Below are 20,895 nucleotides of genomic sequence, written 5' to 3' on the forward strand. Positions count from 1 at the left end.
ATATCGCTTTCTTGTTCTTAATTAAATGACACTTATTTCATAACATTATATAAAATTATTTATTTTTTATTTTAATGTATACTTAATAATAATATAACCTAAAAAATATTCTTATTATATATAATGTTTCATTATTTTTTCCAATATTAATAAAATAATATCCCCAAATAAAAAGGATATATATAAGAAATATACATATTTCAAAAAATATATATTAATAAAAATAAATAAAATATAATATGTATATATATATATAGATATTATATATGTATAATTTATTATTTTTTTACTATTATTCAAATTTTGTTAAAATCATATATTTTTTTTCATAACTATAATTATTAATAAAATATATATATTTTTATTTATTTATTTATTTATTTATTCAAGTTATATATATTATATATATATATATATATAATAATATATATTTACCATATGGAACTAATTATATTACTTTTTAATATTTAACGTATATATTTTATATTATACATATATTATATACATACCCATTATTATAGGCATTTTGTGATAGTTAATAATATTTTATATATACTAAAAAAAAAAAAAAAAAAAAAAAAAGAATTAAAAACAGAAAGAATAATATAAATATATTTTTATTTTTAATTGATAGTTGAAAGAAAATATATTTATATATTCATGTAAATTACATATTATTCAATATATATATATATATATAATTCATATTTTTTTTTTTATATTTTATAACCTTTTCCATTTATAATATATATATTAACATGATTAATTTGAATAAGGAAATTTTATATGAAAATATATGTTTCCATAAGAATTAATAATATTCATATAAATAAATAATGAATAATTAATTATCTCATTAAAAAGAAAAATATATATATATATATATATAATCTTAAGTGTTAATCGGTATATTATCATATATATATATATATATTTATATTTATATTTATTTATTTATATTTATTTATATGTATTTGTTTTTTTTTTAATTTGTTCATATATATATAAGATGGAAAATAGTGATTCGAATAAAGACCTTCAAGATTCCAAATCAGATAAAAGTACATCATGGGTAAAATGGTTTAATAATAGAGCATTAAGTAATTTTTTAGTAGAAGTAGATAATGAATATATTACAGATTCATTTAATTTATATGGATTAAAAACGGAGATCCCTAATTTTAATCATCTCTTATCAATAATAGCTGGGGATGCACCTGAAGATGATGACGATTCAAAAAATAGCTTTTCAAAAGATTGTATATGTTTATATTCATTAATACATGCAAGATTTATAACAACACCAAAAGGTTTATCATTAATGAAAGATAAATATATTAAAGGTGATTTTGGTACTTGTCCAAGAGTAAGTTGTGCTCAACATAATGTATTACCCATTGGTTTGTTTGATCAGATGAAAATTGCCAAAGTTCATGTATATTGCCCTCTATGTCAAGAAATTTATAAAATACATGAAGATGAAAAAGTTTATTTAGATGGATCCTTTTTTGGAACATCTTTCCCTCATATTCTTTTACAAACCTATCCATATTATGCTACATTAAAAACTCCACCCTATTGTTCTTCTAAAATTTTTGGATTTAATGTTTATCATAATTTTACAAGAACCGAATATAAATTAGCTAAAGGGGAATTTGGAATCATAACCAGAGAAAATTTTCTTAAAAAAAATCCAAAGTATTTTAAAAAGCTTAGAAAGGAAGAACTACAAATTTCTGAAACGTAAACATAAACCTAAATATATTTAAATTTATATGTATATGTAATATAATAGATATTGTGTACATCTCATATTTTAATGCACAATAAAATAAATAGACTTTTATTTTATTTAGGAGAACATTTTCATAATATATATAAAAGATATCAAATAATTATTTGTAGTAATAGCCAATATATTCAAATATTAAATAAATAAATAAATATATATATATATATATATATATGTACATAAATATTTTAAAATGTAAAATAAAATGTTTTTTTTTTTTTTTTATAATAACATAGCAATGTTTCACACACAAGAAAAAATACAATAAAATAAAGTAAAGACATACTTATTTTCCATCCACTTCTTGAAAGATAATATATTTATAAATTATTTATTTTTAATGAATGTTGAGGTGTCTATTATATATATATAAACATATACATTTCATCATTATTATTATTTTTTTTCTTTTTTTTTTACATTTTTTTCTTTTTTTGGTTATATAAAGATAATTTTTATAGACACCTTTTTCTTATGATCATGTCTAATTTTAAGATCAGTTTGTTATATATATATGTGATTCCTTTGCATATTATTTTATTTGTATATCTTAAAATATTTACATATATATATATATATATATTTATCAAAAATATATAAAAAAAAAAAAAAATTTATATAATATATATATATATATATATATATATATATACATATTTTTTTTTTTTTTTTTTTTAAGAATTTTATAAAATTTATAAGTTTAATAATTTAATTTAAATTTTTTTTTTTTTTTTTTTTTTTTTTCCAAAGAACAATTATCTAATTATTATTTATACGAAATCATATTTTAATAATAAAAAAAGATAAGATTTTTAATATAAATATATTATATATATAAATCATTATTATGTTCCGAAAAAAAAAAGGATAAATTATATATCCGTTTTAACACAAAATATCCTTGCGTTACTTCTATTTGATTTGATTATGTGATTATTATATTTTTTATTGATATCCTAATAATTCTATTAAATATACATATTACAATCTGTCTTTGAGCACTTATGTAAAAAGAAATAAGAAATAAAAAATGCAATAGTTATAATTTTGATGCTATAGGTAATCATGTATACATACACATAAATTCATTATTTTACCTTTATTTTAAATTTGAGTTCATTTTATTTTTTCATAAAATAGGTTCAATAAAATTTTATATTAACACATTTAAAAAGATAAATAAAGAAGGAAAAGGAAAATGAAATAAAATGAATGAAAAGAAAAAAATATATACGTATATATGTATAATTAAAAAAACAAAAACAAAAAAAAAAAAAAAAACCTAAATATATACCATAATTGTTTTTTTCTTATTGTATTTCCATTATTCATTTTACATTACATAAATTTTTTCTTTTTTTTTTTTCTTTTTTTTTTTTTAAATATCATAAATTATATCTTTTTGATGTTTCATTTTTTTAATTTCATTTTTCATTTTTTTAATTTCATTTTTCATTTTTTTTTTTTTTTCTTTTTTTTCCTATGAACTATTTATGCATTTCATTTTATAGCTTACGCTTTTATATTGCTATTTATTTTATTTTAAGTTTATTTTTTTTTTTTTATCTTATTTTTTCATTAAAACAACAAACTAACGCATAAAAAGAAAATTTATCATATCCTTTATTTTATATTCTATACAAAAATAAAAATGAAGAATATAAACCAAATAAATATATAAAACATTTATATATAACTTTTCTTAACACACAAAAAACAAAAATAAAAAAAAAAAAGGGAAAAATGAAAAAAAGAAAAATACATGACCTTATATTTTGTGCAAAAAAAAAAAAACAAACAAAAGAAATATAATAATAAAAACACACACGTTGATTGTATTAGCAAAAAAAAAAAAAAAAAAGAAAAAAGTAACTTAAGAAAAAAAATATAATATATATTATATATATATATATATATAGCAAGTTAGAAATGTATTAAAACACACTTATTTTATATATAAACATATATTTATATAATATTCTTTTTTATTCTATTCAAACATTATATGATTTATTTTTTATTTTTATATATAAAATCATATTACATATATATTTTTCATAATATTTCAATTAAAATTATATATATAATAAAAAAAAAAAAATAAAAAAAAAAAAAATAAAAAAAATAATAGTTATATATGTATAATTGTGTTTGATATATATTTATATATATATATATATATAAGATATTTATATATAATAACAATTAAAGAACTTAAAAAAAATAAGAAAAGAAAAAGAAAAAATAAAAGAAGTAATATGAATGAAAAAAATAGTAACATAGAACGATCCCTTAATATTATGTAAGAAAAAAAAAAAAAAAATGAAATGAAAAAGAAATTATTGTGCTTAAGATTATCATATCATATATAAATATATATCTTATAACAATTTATTTAGTTCAATATCCCTCTTGGTATATTGTGTTATTATATATAAATATATTGCATTTCCATTTATACATATACATAATATTATAACATTTTAATATATATTTTTCTGAGTGATCATCATTGTGTATGCATATCCTCTATAAAATTTATATATAGTGTTCACATGCATTGAAATAATTAATACATTACATTTTATATATATAAAAAGAAATGTGGTCAAAAAGAAAAAAAAATAAGCAAATGTAAATAAAATATATATATATATATATATATATATATATATATATATATATATATATGCATATACATATGAAGTTATTATTTTTGCCTTATTTTAAAAAAAAATTTCGAAAATAGAAATTTTTTCTATTACTCACATGATGTTCTTTAGCTGTAAAAGAAAACATCATAATAAATATATAGTTATTCACATGTATATATATATATATATATATATATATATATATATATATATATAATATTTTAAATGAATAAAAATATATTAATTATATACACATATATATTATTATATATATAATAATAATAATAATAATAATAATAATAATAATAATAATAATTATGTACTATTTTTATTTATTTAAAATAAGTGTACTAGAAAAATTAAGCAGATAAAATATTATGTACATTATAACAATATATATAAGAAGAAAAAAAATATTTATGTGTAATTCAAGATGAATAATAATTTTAATATAAATGTACAAATGGATGAAGAATCTGTTAAGAAATATGAAGCAGAAGTAAATAATTATTTTGCAAAATTGTACACAGGGGATATTACAGTAAATACTATGCTAGATATATTAAAAGGTTTATCTAGTTCCCCTAAAGGATCGAAAAATAATGATGTGTATAAATGTATGTTATTAGTACTGTTTAATGAATGTAAATTTTTTCCAAAATATCCACCTGAAGAATTAGATATAACAGCTAAGTTATTTGGAAAATTAATTAAAAATAATCTGTTAATGGATTATGGAAATTCATTAAATATCGCTCTCATGTGTATACTAGAAGCTATTCGAAAAGAAAATGATATAAAAATGTTTAACTTTGGTATAACAGCATTAGAACAATTTGAAGAATATTTATTATGTTATCCAAGTTTTTTATCATCATTATTAACAATGAATAATTTAAGAAAGTATAATCCTCAATATGTTACACATTATAATGATTTATTAAGTATACTCCCAGAACATATAAGATCTATGCCATATATAGAACCTTCTATTATAATAAAAATAAAACAACTTTATTCTATGAATACAAATAAGGTAAACCCTACTATAAATAATATGCAATTAATAAATGATGAGCACACCAATTATGTTTCACTCAACAGAAACAATAACATCAACAATAACATCAACAATAACATCAACAATAACATGAATAACTACCATAATAATAATAATAATATAAATGAAAACATTAAAATTGGTCTACATATGGATAGATCAAATTATAATAATGAAAATATAACCCTTATTAACGATAATACAAATACTAATAATATTATTATTAATAATAATAATATTAATAATGATATATATAATAACAATATGAATGGATATGATATTAATCATGATAATATTAACAAACGAAACAATTCCATAAATGTTGTGAACGTTCTGGATGGTATCTTAAATAATAATATAAACAATGATAATTTATTATCCAGTATTAATAATATGGTACCAAATTATCAACAACAAGTACCAAACTTCTCACAACATATTAATAATGATATCTCTTCAAATATTAACGATAATATTATTTTAAAAAATAAAAACATGAACAATAATATAAATAGCAATATTTTTAATACAAACCATTTTCCCATAACTAACAAAAACAATATTAGTTATAATAACAATATTTGTAATATATTAAATAATGAAAATTCAAATAACAATATTAATAATAATGAAAATCAATTATATCTAAACAAACCTTACTTAAATTCAACAAAAGATATCATAAATCAATATAATAAAAATGTAAACATATTAGGAACAAATAACAATATTAAAAGAGATATAAATTCTAAACTTACACATGGATTTAATCAAAATAATTTAGAAACTAATATACCAAACGTGATAGATAATTCAATAAACATGGGCATAAAGGAACATGTCAAGAATATATTAGATCACAAAAAAGATAACATGAACAATATGAATAATATGAATAACATGAATAACATGAATAACATGAATAACATGAATAATGTGAATAATGTGAATAATGTGAATAATATGAATAACATGAATAATATGAATAACATGAACAACATGAACAACATAAATAACATCAACAACATGAACAACATGAACAATGTGCAAAGTGTCAATATCCAACATAATAATAATAACTACAATTTGATTAAGGCAAAAGAACAATCATCGGATATTATAGAAACTTTCTATGATCAAATTCAAAAAAAATTACCAAATAATCTGAACGCAAACAATATAAACGGTTTCGGTTTAGGACAAATAGAATGTTTAATGGATGCTACAGAACTTACCAAAAATATTATTCTTCCCTCATCCATAATTATAGGAGAAGTTTTTAGTATTTTTAACACCTTGTGCCTATTTAATATTGATGAAAAAATAAAAATCTTAAAAGATTTTATGCAACCTGATTATTTTAATTGGCTAGCATTTTATATCGTAAAATCAAGAGCTTCTAAAGAAGTAAATTTGCACAACGTATTTTTAGAATTTATTGATAAATTAAGCTATCCATTATTTATAGATACAATTATTAGTATGACCTATGATTGTATACTTATATTATTTAAATATATAAACGAACTAAAAGAAGTTAGTGCTTTCAGAACAGTTTTAAAAAATTTAGGTTCATGGTTAGGATTCATAACCTTAGGAAGAAATAGACCACTGAAATCAAAAATATTAGATTTAAAAGTAGTTCTATTTGAAGCATATGATAAAGGTTGTTTAGTTTGTATATTACCTATGGTATGTAAAATTTTGGAATCTATAAAATTATCAAAAAATTTTAAACCTCCAAATCCTTGGACTACTGCAATATTATGTTTATTAACAGAAATTCATGAACTTCCAAATGTCAAAACATACATCATATTTGAAGTTGAGGTATTGTTTAAAAATTTATCTTTAAACATTCAAGAATTCCAAAATAAAACTATATTGCTTAGTAAAAGGATGCCTCCACAAAATAAAAAAAGCGATTTTGTTATGTCAAAAAATAATATGAACAATAAAAATATCATGACAAATAATAACAACAACAACAACAACAACAATAATAATAATAATAATAATAATAATAGTAACAATAATAATATCAATTTGAATGATTTAAATATTATTTCTAGTACTAATAATTTTAACCTACCTGTGGATTTAAAAAATATATATATGAAAGAAAATAGATCAAATGTTAATAATATATATAACATAAATAATTCTATTAATGATAGTACGAAATTAGAGGAACTACAAAATATATCACAAAATATATTATCAAATAATAGAATAAATACTGAAATAGATACTTATTTTAATACAAATAATCAACCATCCTTAAATACTATAGAATCTCATTGGAACCAAAATGAAATTAATAAGAAAATTAATCCTCTAATAAATGACGCTAGTTTAGTTTCTTCCTTTAATCCTCCAGATTTAAAATTAATTAATTCAAATACATCACAAAAAGTTGTTTACAATCAAAATAGAAATCATTATGTTATTAACAATGATCAACATATACCAAATGTAAATTCTAATATGAATCGAACGTCCAACATAAATAATAATATATGTGATGTTAACAAAAATAGTAATCATAAATTTCTACAAAGTTTAGGTAATGCAGTAATTATATCCCCATCTATTGCATTATTTCAAATACAACCAACCTTAAAACGAGTAGTACCAGTAGCTGTCGATAGAGCAATAAGAGAAATAATAGCGTCCATATTAGAAAGATCAGTATCCATTTGCTGTGTGACTACTAGAGAAATCATATGTAAAGATTTTTGTTTAGAAACAAATGAATATTTAATACGTAAGGCAGCTCATATTATGGTTGCATCTTTGGCTAGCTCTTTAGCATTAGCTACATGCAAAGAACCATTACGTATATCACTAACACAACATTTAAGACAATTATTACAACCAACTAGTACAAAGGATTGTAATGATCAAGTGCTTATAGAACAGGTTGTTCAAATATTATGTGCAGATAATTTAGAATTAGGTTGTAATTTAATTGAACAGGCTGTTATTGAAAAAGCTATAAAAGATATTAACGAATCATTAGAACCATTATTTTTAACCAAAGAAATAGCTAGAGAAAGTGATATATCTCTCAGAGAATCAAGCCATCTTAGTAAATCAAAAAAAATGCAATTAGAATTCTCACATATTTTAAATTTAGAAAATCCAATAACAAGTAAACATTTAAATATATATACCAATTTTATAAATATATCTCCCTTAAAAAAGTTGGAAGCAGCTGTTAAAGCATTAACATTAATTTACAAAAATATTAATGATATTAAGGATTCAAACAAAGCAACTCCTCCATACCAATATAATGGAAATTTAATACAAAATAATGAAGAAATAAATAATTACTCAAAAGCAAATACAATTACACATTCATCAAACATAAAAGAAAAAATATACATATCAAAAGATGATATAAAGATAAATGAAAAAATGAATTTAGAAAAATATAATATAAATAATAAATCAAAAAATGAACACCATATTGCAAATATACAAAATAATAATAATAAAGAAAATTATAACGAACAAAATGTTTTATCAAATAATATTACATTAGAAGTTAATTTACAATTACATAAAGTTTTAAAAAAATTGGAACTAGCCACAGGACAATTAAAAGAAGCTATTAATGATATTATTAATTTACCTCCAATATTATTTAATGTTAATAAAGAAATAAATTTATCTAATGTTAATAAAATGAATTTATATTTATTATATAGTCTATCTGTTGATGGAAATATTTTCAATCTAATAAAATCCATACCAGAAATAGCTGCTTTAACAAAAAATAAATATGAAACTATAATTTCATATACAAATAAAATATATACCTTTCTTTTAGAAATAACATTACCAATCCAGCAAACACAAGTAAGTATTAAATCCATTCATGTTACGGGTATATACTTAGAAGTATTTTTATGTATATTAGAAAAATTAAAATATAAATGTCCTTTATTAAAGGATCATATAACGAACATTATAATGTTCAACAAGAACAAATATGATAATGTATCAAAAAATAACAATAATAATAATAATAATAATGGAAACAATCCAAACAGTCAAATGTCTCATATAAATGTAAAAGGAGAACTACATAATGATAATATTAATTTAGAAAATAAAAATAAAGATATAGATACACAAAATTGTCCAAATGATCAAGACCAATATATGAATATGTATAAATATAATGTAAATGTTACTGCAGGTTTAATAAGATACAATTTAATTGATATAGAAAAATATAAAAAATATTTAGAAAAAGAACTCATTAATAATAAAGAAAATTTTACTAACCTAATAGAATTTGTTATATTACTTTTCAAAAATATTTTAATAGATTTTCATATATATAGATATAATGATTTTCAAAATATATTCTCTTTAATAAACAAATTTAAAACAGAAGGAAAAAAAAAAAAAAACGCACTTCAGAATAAAACTATTTATGTACACGGATGGGGAAATGTAAATATAAAAGAAGCAATCGATAAGTTAAATGTCGAAGCTCAAAAAATTAAAGAAAATAATGAAACTGTCTATTTTTCAGATGTAATGCAATTCTGCGTAGAATATTTTAATAAGGAACAGGAGGAAGATGAAAAAGAAAAAGAACAAGAAGAACAAGAAGAACAAAAAGAACAAGAAGAACAAAAAGAACAAAAAGGACAAGAAGAACAAAAAGGACAAAAAGAACAAAAAGGACAAAAAGAACAAAAAGGACAAAAAGAACAAGAAGAACAAAAAGAACAAGAAGAACAAAACATTGAACAAATAATAAAAAGTAAAGGGGAAGAAATCCAAAATAATGAAAAAATAAAAGAGGAAGAAAACCAAAATAATAAAAAAAAAGATGATCAAACAAAAGCAAATGAAGATGATGTAAATAGAGATGACACATATAAGAATGATATAAAATATGATGAGAATAAAAATGATAACGATAATAACGAAGAATTAAAACAAATAAATGAAGAAAAAGTTGAGACTAAAAAAAAGAAAAAAGAAAAACAAAAAAAAGCAAAAATGTTAGTACAAAATAATGAAAATACAAATAATATAGAAAATAAACAAAATCAAGAAACTATCATAAATGAAAGCATAAATAAAAATAAAAAAGAAGAGATAGATATAAAAAAATCATTAGATAATCATTCAGAAAACTTTAAAAGGGAATGTTCTGAAAGTTTAATAAATACAAACAAAGATCAACCTTGTGATATTGCTTCTCAAGAAAGTAATGAACTTATTAACAATTCAGGAATCAAAAAGAAAAATACCAAAAAAAAGGAAAAAAAGAATAAAAAACTAAATGAAGAATGTAAAGAAAATATGGATGAAGAAAGTAAAGAAAAAATAGATGAAGAAAAAAAAGAAAAAATAGATGAAGAAAAAAAAGAAAAAATAGATGAAGAAAAAAAAGAAAAAACAAATGAAGAAAAGAAAGACAAAATAAATGAAGAAAAAAATAATAAATTAATAAAAGAATCTGTTATAAATAAAAATGACAAGAATCACGTACAATTTCAATATTCCAATAATGACATTAAACGAGATAATCTGAAATATGTTCAATATAAAAAGAAATATTTAAAAATTTTAATGAACCCCAAACATTTAACGACGTTAACACAAATAATTGATTTCTGTTTAAATACAAATTGGAATATTATACAAATAAAAAAGAAAAGTAAAATTTTTAAAGATAAAGGAGTAGGAGGTTTAAGAGTAGTACCTAGACCACAACAAGTTACAAATGAACATGAAGAAATTATTAGTTTTGCATTTAATCAATGGGTTAAATTAACCAGTTTAAATAATATAGATAATCCTAATGAAAGCTACATGAAATTTTTTCAAAGTATATCAAATCAAGGATTATTAAAAATAGATAGTAACATTGATAACTTTTTTACTGTATGTATATATAAAGCTGTGGAGGGAGCATGTACAGTATTAAATTTATACGAAGAACAAAAGGAACATGGTACCGAGTGTGGTAGCGCAAATGTGGATATAAAGGAAAAGAATAATATAAACCTATCACTCGATGACATGAACAACAATAATAATTTAAAAAATGAGCAACCAACTGAATTTATGAATAACAATAATGGTAGTGCTACGGCAGAAATTTCGGATAATAAAGATAATACTATAAATAATGACTCTAATAAAAACAATAATGGTACAAAAAAAGGTAAAAGTAATAAAACAGATGAAACTGATGTAAATTCCTTAAAAAGCGAACAAGAAAAAAAAGACACGGAAGATGGAAATAACACAAGTGAAAAGAAAAAAGATAAGAAAAAAAAGAAAGATAAAAAAAATAATCATGATATAAATAATAATAATAATAATAATAAAAATGAAACTTGTATAGAAAAAACAGAAAACATTCAAGAAAATAATAATGATACAAATAATGAATTTAATAAAAATAAAGATATATATATTGAAAATAACGAAGAACCATATTTTGATGATACTTATTCAGATATTTCTTCATGTAATTTAACATTTTATTCTAATATATCAAATAAAAGTGAAAATATTTCAGATGAAGAAGAATATACTGATTGTGTAGGAAATAATGAAAATACTACTAAAGGTTTTAATTACAAAAAGGAGGAAATATTAAAAAATCTAACTTCAGCCATAAACCAATCCATAGGAATTAATATAGATGACATACAAAATAAAATACAATCTAATATTATGAATGAAGTAAGCCAAGATAATAAATTAAATGATAATTATCAAATCGATGCGGACAAAAAAATCGAAGATTTGTACAAATCTGAAAATTTCAGCATGGGTGATATAAAATATGAAGATGTGATAATAGGAGTATATGAGAAGATGGAACAAAATAAAATAAAAAATGATAATAATAATGATGATAATAATGATGATAATAATAATGATGATAATAATAATGATGATAATAATAATGATGACAATAATAATAATAATAATAATAATAATAATAATAATAATAATAATAATAACAAATCTGATAAAAATAAGGATGATCATAATATACAAACAAACAACTATTCACAAAGTGATATACCAAATAAAAGTTGCAATGTTAATACCAATATTAATGATAATGAGAATTCTAATTTAGCTAGCCATGCCAATATTAAAAATCAATTTAATAATAATAATAATAATCTTAATAAGGATAATATAAATAAAAGTACCTATTATACTTACAATAATAATGATAAAAGCCTTTCAGAGTTAGAAAGAAATATTTTATTAAACGATACTCTTGATACAACTACTATTGATGCATTAGCGAAAATGATTATTTGCATGATGAAATTAATTGATATACAACAAATATCTCCTTTTGTGTTATTCCAAAAAGTTATGAATATATTTTGTAGAATTATAGTATATGAATCTAGAAAGAATAAAAGTAATTTTAATCAAAGACCATATTATAGATTATTTTTATCTATATTAATTGAAATAAATAAATATGAAAAATCATTCGAAGATATATATAATAAATTTATATTAGCTTTTGGATATTACTTATGTATTTTAAATCCAATACGTGTACCAGCATTTGTTTTTGCATGGTTAGAATTAATTAGCCATAAATTATTTTTACCAGAAATATTGAAAAGCTCTAAAGGATGGTATATATATAATAAATTATTAATATATCTATTAGAATTTTTATATATTTTTTTAAAAAATAATTATTTAACGGATTCAATAAAAATATTATATAGAGGAACATTAAGAACATTATTAATCTTATTACATGATTTCCCAGAATTCTTATGTGTATATAATTTCTCATTTTGTAATGTCATACCTTTAAATTGTGTTCAATTAAGAAATTTAATATTATCAGCATTCCCAAGAAATATAAAATTACCTCATCCATTTAATCCTAACCTAAAAATAGATGAATTACCAGAAATTAAAATACCACCTGTTATATTAAATAATTTTACATTTATATTAATTGATTATAATATTAAAAAAGATATAAATAATTATTTCCTAAAAAGAAATATTATCTATTTACAAAAAATACATAAAAAATTAATTATCAAAAATAAAATGAAAGCTTTATATTTAAAAACAAAATATAATGTATCATTAATAAATGCAGTTGTTTTATATATAGGAATGTCATTACCATCAAGTATATTAATATTTCATAACTCTTCACAATCACATCCCGCTATAGAAATAATACTTTATTTAACATATAAATTTGATATGGAAGGGAGACATTATTTATTTTCTTCAATAGCTAATCATTTAAGATATCCAAATTCTCACACTCATTATTTCTCTTGTCTATTATTATGGATATTTAAAGTATCCAATACAGAAATTATTAACGAACAAATTACAGGTATATTAATAGAACGTCTTATTGTGCATAGACCACATCCTTGGGGATTATTAATAACATTTATTGAACTTATAAGAAATCCCATTTTTAAATTTTGGCAATGTTCATTTGTTAGCGTTGTTCCAGAAATTGAAAATATGTTTCAGTCTATAGCTCATTCATGTTTGATTAATCAGATGGAACAATATCAAAATGTTTCTAGCATGGGGATAAATAGCAATATTAATAATACGAATAACAGTGAGAATGAGAATAATAAAATAAGTGTAATGAATAATATTAGCATTTATAGTAATAATAATAATAATACTACTACTACTACTAATAATAATAATAATAGTAGTAATAATAATAGTAGTAGTGGTAATAATCATTACAATATCTTGAATAACACAAATGTGGCACTTCATTTAAAAAATGTAAACCATTTAAATGTGTTTAATCCTAAAAATGTTAACATACAAAATAACTATAAAAATAATGATATAAATTCAACAAATATAAATAACACAAATAATAAAAACTTAGATAATAACAATTATAATAATTATAGTATTTCAACACAAAATATGATCAATAATATTAAAAATTTTAATAATTTAAATATAAATAATTTTCCATCAAACAATATGAATAATATAAAAAATATTGATAATACATATGCAAAAGCAAATATAAATAATTATTTTATAAAAAATAATATCCCTTCTAAAATATCAAATCATATATCATTTAATACACAAAATAATACCAACATTAATAAGCACCATCCTTTGAATGAACAAAATAATAATAAAGAATTTTCTAATATGAATCAAAACATTATACACAATTTTAACATAAATTCACATCCAACACAAACATCAGAAACAAATATCATCGATCCAAATATTTTTAATATTAATGATAATAAAAGTAAAAATATACCTATTGAAAAAGATGCTTATATGAAGGAAATAAAAAGAAATATACAAAATAATAATTTTATTAATCATGACAATAACAAAAATACAAATGCATTTAATAATAATATGGTTGATCATAATGTTAAAAATTTCCTAAACCAGAAAAAAAAAAATTTAACATTTAAAGAATAACACAAATGTTAGGGTACCAAAAGGAATGAAAATTCACACAACTATATATACATATATATATATATATATATATATATATATATATTTAAATGTGTACTCATTTATTTTATGTGTCATTTAACACAATGAGAGTTCATTAAAAACTAAAAATTTGATTAACCAAGAAGACACGTTCGCAAATTATATAAGTTTCATAAGTATATTTACACATCTTGTGTTTATATATACACATATAATCTTTTTTTTTTTTTTTTTTTTTATCTTATTCTTATTTTATCATAGTTCACACAAAAAAAAAAAAAAAAAAAAAAAATATCAAATCAAATCAACTTGAAATTTATGCATTTATTACATTATACTTAATATTTACTAAAGTCTACAAACATTTTTATTGTGCATAATTTTATTTTAGATAAATATTGAATTTTTACAAAATATTTTTCTTGTTTATAAAAATTAATATATATATTTATATATATATATATATATTTTTCTTTTTTTTTTTTTTTTTTTTTTTTTTTACCATTTATGATAGTACATTTTGTACTTCTTCATAAAAATTATATTATATTTTTTTTTTTTTTTCATCAAATACTAAATAAAAAAAAACAAAAAATTCGTTAACATAATATAAATTGTTTGATATCTAATACAAAATGATAATATATATCTAGCTATTTGTCATATAATTATTTCTTTTTCATTACGAATAAAAAGAGAATGCTCTATTATAAGAATATTTCGCAATTTCAGTTTTCTAAATAATTTAACACAATATAAGCTTATATTATATATATATATATATATATATATATATATATTATACGATTTATATTAAGAATTTCTTTAGATGTTTCTTGATTACATAAAAAGTTATATACTATAAAAAAATTAAGCAGTATAAAAGCATTTCTATATACATTATATTTATATAAAATATAAGAAAAAAAAAAAAAAAAAAAAAAAGAATTAAAAAAAGACAAAATGATTATTTAACAAGGAAAATTTTTATATAATTGTCAAACATAATTACAACATTTAAAAAGTATAAATTTATATATATATATATATATATCAATACAGACATTAAAAATTAATAACATTTAAATATACATATATATATATATTTCACCTTTAATTCATTAAAATGGATAAGGACACAGAATTTGAATTTACAAAAATTGAAAATATTAATTTGGATTCATATGAAATACCCAAATATTTTGAAGAAATTTTGTCAGAATTTATTGCAACATTGATACAACACAAGCCAGAAAATGTATATCTTTTTTCCATAAATTATTTTGAAGAAAAATTGAACAGCTCCAAATGATATATATATTATATATATATATATATATATGTGTGTGTTTGTTTAATATAAACACATGTAATATTCCCACACCCACGAAAAAAAAAAAATAAAAATAAAATTATTCTTTTTATTTATTAATATATTTTATTACTATTTTTTTTTTTTTTTTTTTTTTTTTGTACTCTCTCGTTATTACATCATTAAAACGTTAAGTAAAGTTTCCACATTTATTTCTATGGCAGACACTGAAAATAAGCAAAAAATATATATATACAACATGTATATTATATATGAAAAAAATTACATATGTTTTAAAAAATATATAATATAAAATAATACAAAAAATTATATAATATATATATATATATAATTATATATTCTTACCAGGAATATCGAGGGAAAAGTTTTCCAAAACCTTCGGATGAATAATACCTAAAACACCAAACTTCAAATTGTGAGGAAACAAAACAATATCAACTATACGTTCATTCAAAAAGGAAGGATCTAAAAATAAAAATAAAAATAAAAAATATATACATAAATCCACATATTTATATGATGGAATAAAAAAACAAAACGTTCCTAAAAATTTATATATATATATATATATATTTATTTATTTATTTATTTAATATATATCATTTCATTTCATTCTTTTTGTTACCCTCCTTTGGAATCAATTTATAATACATATCAGATCGTATAGATATATTTTCTTTTTTTTTTTCCTCAATTTTATAATCACTAAATAATTGATATTCTTTTAAAATAGCTTCCAAGACACCATGCAATTCCTCCAAACCTGCTGTAAATTTATCAGAAAAAATTATGGATAGATACTTTTTATTGACTGCATTCGTATCTGTTTGGTTATATGTTGCATAAGATACATCTCCTATTTCAAAAAATCGCAATGGTAATTCTCTATGCTTATTAGCAGATACAAATTTTAACAAATTTACAATTAATGATGTTCTTATTATTTCATATTCAGAAGTTTTGGAATTCTTTATTTGAATAGGAGCAGCTAATGGATTATATTCGTCAAGATTTATATTTGGATCATCATATGATTTATGCGTTCTAAGCATACAATTATAATTTTCATCTCGTGACAATAAAGCATTTGTCATAACTTCAGTATATCCACATTCTACTAACACATTTCTAAATAATTCAGAACAATTGTTTAATGAATGCTTTTTACATATCTGAGGTGGTTCATATTTAATATTTCCATATCCATATGCTATAGCTATATCTTCTATTATATCACAACAATGCATAATATCTGATCTATAAAATGGTATAGTAACCTTAAATGTATTATTATCCATAATATCACATGATAACATCATTCTCTTTAATAAATTATTAACTTCATGAACGGTTATATGTGAAATTCCTGACAATTTCCTAACATAATCAATATTACAAGTTAACGATTTATTTTCAAATATAGGATATAAAAACTGAGTTTCTTTTTTTTTTAAATTTTGATCATCACTAAAATCTTGATTCTCATAAATAACCACAAACGATTGTATAGAATATTTAGGAACACAATATTCAGATAACATAGAACATAAAATATTTAATGCTATCTGAGCTTTATTTCTATCAATAGCTGTACATTCAATAAAAACATTTTTTGTATTCAAACTAATTTTTGTATGATCACAATTAATAATAGGTGGTAAAGATAATATTTGTTCATTGGAATCTACAATTATTGGATATTTGTCAAAATCTTTAATAATTTTTAAATAAGGTTTTAAATTTAGATTTTTACTATAAAAATCTATTAAATTCATACCATTCAAATTTGTTTTTTCATTTAATGGTATAAAATTAATTTTTTCTTTTTTTTCAAATTTATATTTTAAAGGGAATTTAATTTTATCATAATCATGAATACCTATAGCTAATACACTTCTCTTCTTTCCTAAATTATGATGTAACTTTTCTTGTATCTCTATAATATTATTATATACACTATCATTTATATTCATATTCTTTAAAACACAACAAACAACATAACCTCTTCGATCATCAACAGATCCATCTACTTTAATATATTGATTTCCTTTTATACATATATCATAATTATTCATTGATATATCATATTTTATATCATCAAATTTACACATGAAATTTTTTAAAGCACGACATAATCCTTCTACACATATTAAATCATATCTATTAGCTGGTACTTCGATTTTATATATTTTCTTATCATTCTTATATTCAATATCATCTACCTCAAGACCAAAATCAAAACAAACATCCAATAATTTCTCTTCTATAATTTCCTCCCCAAGCTTTTCGAATAAATCATCTTCATACACTGATATGGTAGGCATTATTTTTTCTTTTTTTTCTTACCACAAAAATGGATATATCTTTTCAACATAAAAAATTATATAAATATATATAAAAAAATTATAAAATTCAAGAATATAAAATAATATTTTAGAACCCTTAAACATGTAATATTTTTAAGGAGAAATAAAATAAAATAAAATAAAATACATAACTAAAATATACTTACATATACATATTTATAATGAAAAAATTATAAAAAAATAAAAGAGAAAAAATTTATATTAAACAAACATATTTATATGACATATATATACATATATATAATAATACAACATTATATCATATGAATTTTTTTTCAATCAAATTTTTATTTTTTTATAATTTATTTATTTAAAATTTTTTTTTTTTTTTTAGTTCAGGGTACATCGTTTTTAATATATATGTTCTCCTAAATAAAAATATGTACATTATTATATATTTTAATATATATATATATATATATATTATATATATATATTTGAAACTGTATATGGCTCCTATTATTAATATATAATATATATATATTATATATATAAATACCCTAGCTTAAGGAATATGCAAAAAAAAACATTCACCTTTTTAAGTTCATTTTTATTAAATATTATAAAAACCGATATGTCATTATAACAATATAACTACTTTATTATATTTATATTTTTTTTTTTTTTTTCTTTTGTGAGATAATTTTTATATCTTCTAACATATACAAATTAGATACATTATATAATAAACAATTCGAAAAAGTAAAATATCTATGCTTATTTTTTTATATTGAACGATCGAAAAATCTTAAATGAACAAATCTTTTAAACCGTTACATAAGTTCTCCAATTTTATTAAAAAAGTCAATTATTATATTAATTATATTATCAAAAATGATAAATAATAAAAACTAATGTATTAAGATATTAATTTAAACATATTGTTGATGTAATATATGGAAACTTAAAAAACATATATGAATATTAAAATGAAAAGAACATCCAAGGAAAAAAAAAAGACCATACATATATATATATATATATATATATATATATATATATATGTATATGTGTATGTATAAATATATCACATATTTTTATTAATTAAATCCATCCATATTTTTTTCCCAGTTAAAATTATATAATAAAATTATGTACAATACCCATGAAATTTTTTAATTACATATCTATAAACCCCTAAAACATGTATCTCCTTTTTTTTTTTTTTTTTTTACTTTATATTGTTATTTAATAATATATTATAAAATCTATGATGTTTCCAAAAATATAAAATAAAATAATTAATATATCAAAATATTTAATATCGGTTAAATAACATATAAACATAAGTATATATACATAAAAAAAGAAAAAAAAAAAGGGAAGCAAATCATAACATATAAATATACAAAAATACGGATTGCTCAGTGAGCTTGTATATCTATATAAAATAAAATATATATTAAAAAAATAAATGACACATATTTTTTAACATATATATATATATATATTATATATATTATACCAAATGGTAGTGTATAACGTTTTACATATTCATATGTATTACATAAAAAAATTAAACTATACATATGAACACAAAGTATATAAATAGGGGCTCCAAAATAAAGGAAATAATAAATAAAAACATATACAAATATATATATATATATATATTTTTTTTTTTTTTTTTTTTTTTATGTTTATATAATTCTAAATACTACCAAAATAATGATAACTAAAATTAAAATTAGAAATAAGAGATATATAGTACATCTCAAACTACTAAAATATCTATTTCGTGCTATTTCGATTTCACGTCCAGACATCATTATATTATCATGCGTATTAACCATTTGTGAATCAATGTTATCAATATTTTCTCCTTGAATATTTATTTGTTCAAATAATTCTTTATATAATTCTTGTATATTTATTATATCTTTATGTAATTTTTTAATTTCTTTATTTTTCTGAGTTAATATTTCATTTTCTATATCTACAGTATTTATAGAAACAAATTGTTTCTCTTGACCATAATTATTATTTTCCTGCTCATAATTATTATTTTCTAAAAGATATTCATTTACTTCATTTTTCTTATCACCAGTAAATATATTACTTTTATATTTTTTTTTCTTTTTATATGTTTTTTCTTCTATAGTACTATCAACACTCTGGAATTCCGTACTATTATTATATTTACTATAAGACGTTTCATAATTATTTTCATAAAAATTATA

The 20,895-nt window shown here is 19.2% G+C and overlaps 5 protein-coding genes across 5 annotated transcripts in view; 3 read left to right on the forward strand and 2 right to left on the reverse strand.

The window, feature by feature from the left end:
• Positions 1 to 1,009: 1,009 nt before the first annotated feature.
• Positions 1,010 to 1,747, forward strand: PF3D7_1103700 (casein kinase II beta chain; the record flags this gene model as incomplete). Its single annotated transcript, XM_001347688.1, has 1 exon — positions 1,010 to 1,747. The coding sequence occupies one exon, from the start codon at positions 1,010 to 1,012 to the stop codon at positions 1,745 to 1,747; it is 738 nt and encodes a 245-aa protein (XP_001347724.1).
• Positions 1,748 to 4,879: 3,132 nt separating this feature from the next.
• Positions 4,880 to 14,995, forward strand: PF3D7_1103800 (CCR4-NOT transcription complex subunit 1, putative; the record flags this gene model as incomplete). Its single annotated transcript, XM_001347689.1, has 1 exon — positions 4,880 to 14,995. One exon carries the CDS (start codon positions 4,880 to 4,882, stop codon positions 14,993 to 14,995), a length of 10,116 nt encoding a protein of 3,371 aa, XP_001347725.1.
• A 1,147-nt stretch (positions 14,996 to 16,142) lies between these two features.
• On the forward strand, positions 16,143 to 16,328 carry PF3D7_1103900 (conserved Plasmodium protein, unknown function; the record flags this gene model as incomplete). Its single annotated transcript, XM_001347690.1, has 1 exon — positions 16,143 to 16,328. One exon carries the CDS (start codon positions 16,143 to 16,145, stop codon positions 16,326 to 16,328), a length of 186 nt encoding a protein of 61 aa, XP_001347726.1.
• Positions 16,329 to 16,502: 174 nt separating this feature from the next.
• PF3D7_1104000 (phenylalanine--tRNA ligase beta subunit) lies at positions 16,503 to 18,673 on the reverse strand (the record flags this gene model as incomplete). Its single annotated transcript, XM_001347691.1, has 3 exons — positions 16,503 to 16,555; positions 16,695 to 16,814; positions 16,975 to 18,673. 3 exons carry the CDS (start codon positions 18,671 to 18,673, stop codon positions 16,503 to 16,505), a joined length of 1,872 nt encoding a protein of 623 aa, XP_001347727.1.
• A 1,682-nt stretch (positions 18,674 to 20,355) lies between these two features.
• Positions 20,356 to 20,895, reverse strand: part of PF3D7_1104100 (syntaxin, Qa-SNARE family) — a gene marked incomplete at both ends in the record, with an annotated part of 1,668 nt that continues 1,128 nt past the window's right edge. Inside the window, one exon of the mRNA XM_001347692.2 lies at positions 20,356 to 20,895. This exon is cut by the window's right edge and continues 231 nt beyond it. Coding sequence (XP_001347728.2) covers positions 20,356 to 20,895 — 540 coding nt within the window.

This window comes from Plasmodium falciparum (genome assembly GCF_000002765.6).
Source record: "Plasmodium falciparum 3D7 genome assembly, chromosome: 11".
NCBI classification, from domain to species: domain Eukaryota; phylum Apicomplexa; class Aconoidasida; order Haemosporida; family Plasmodiidae; genus Plasmodium; species Plasmodium falciparum.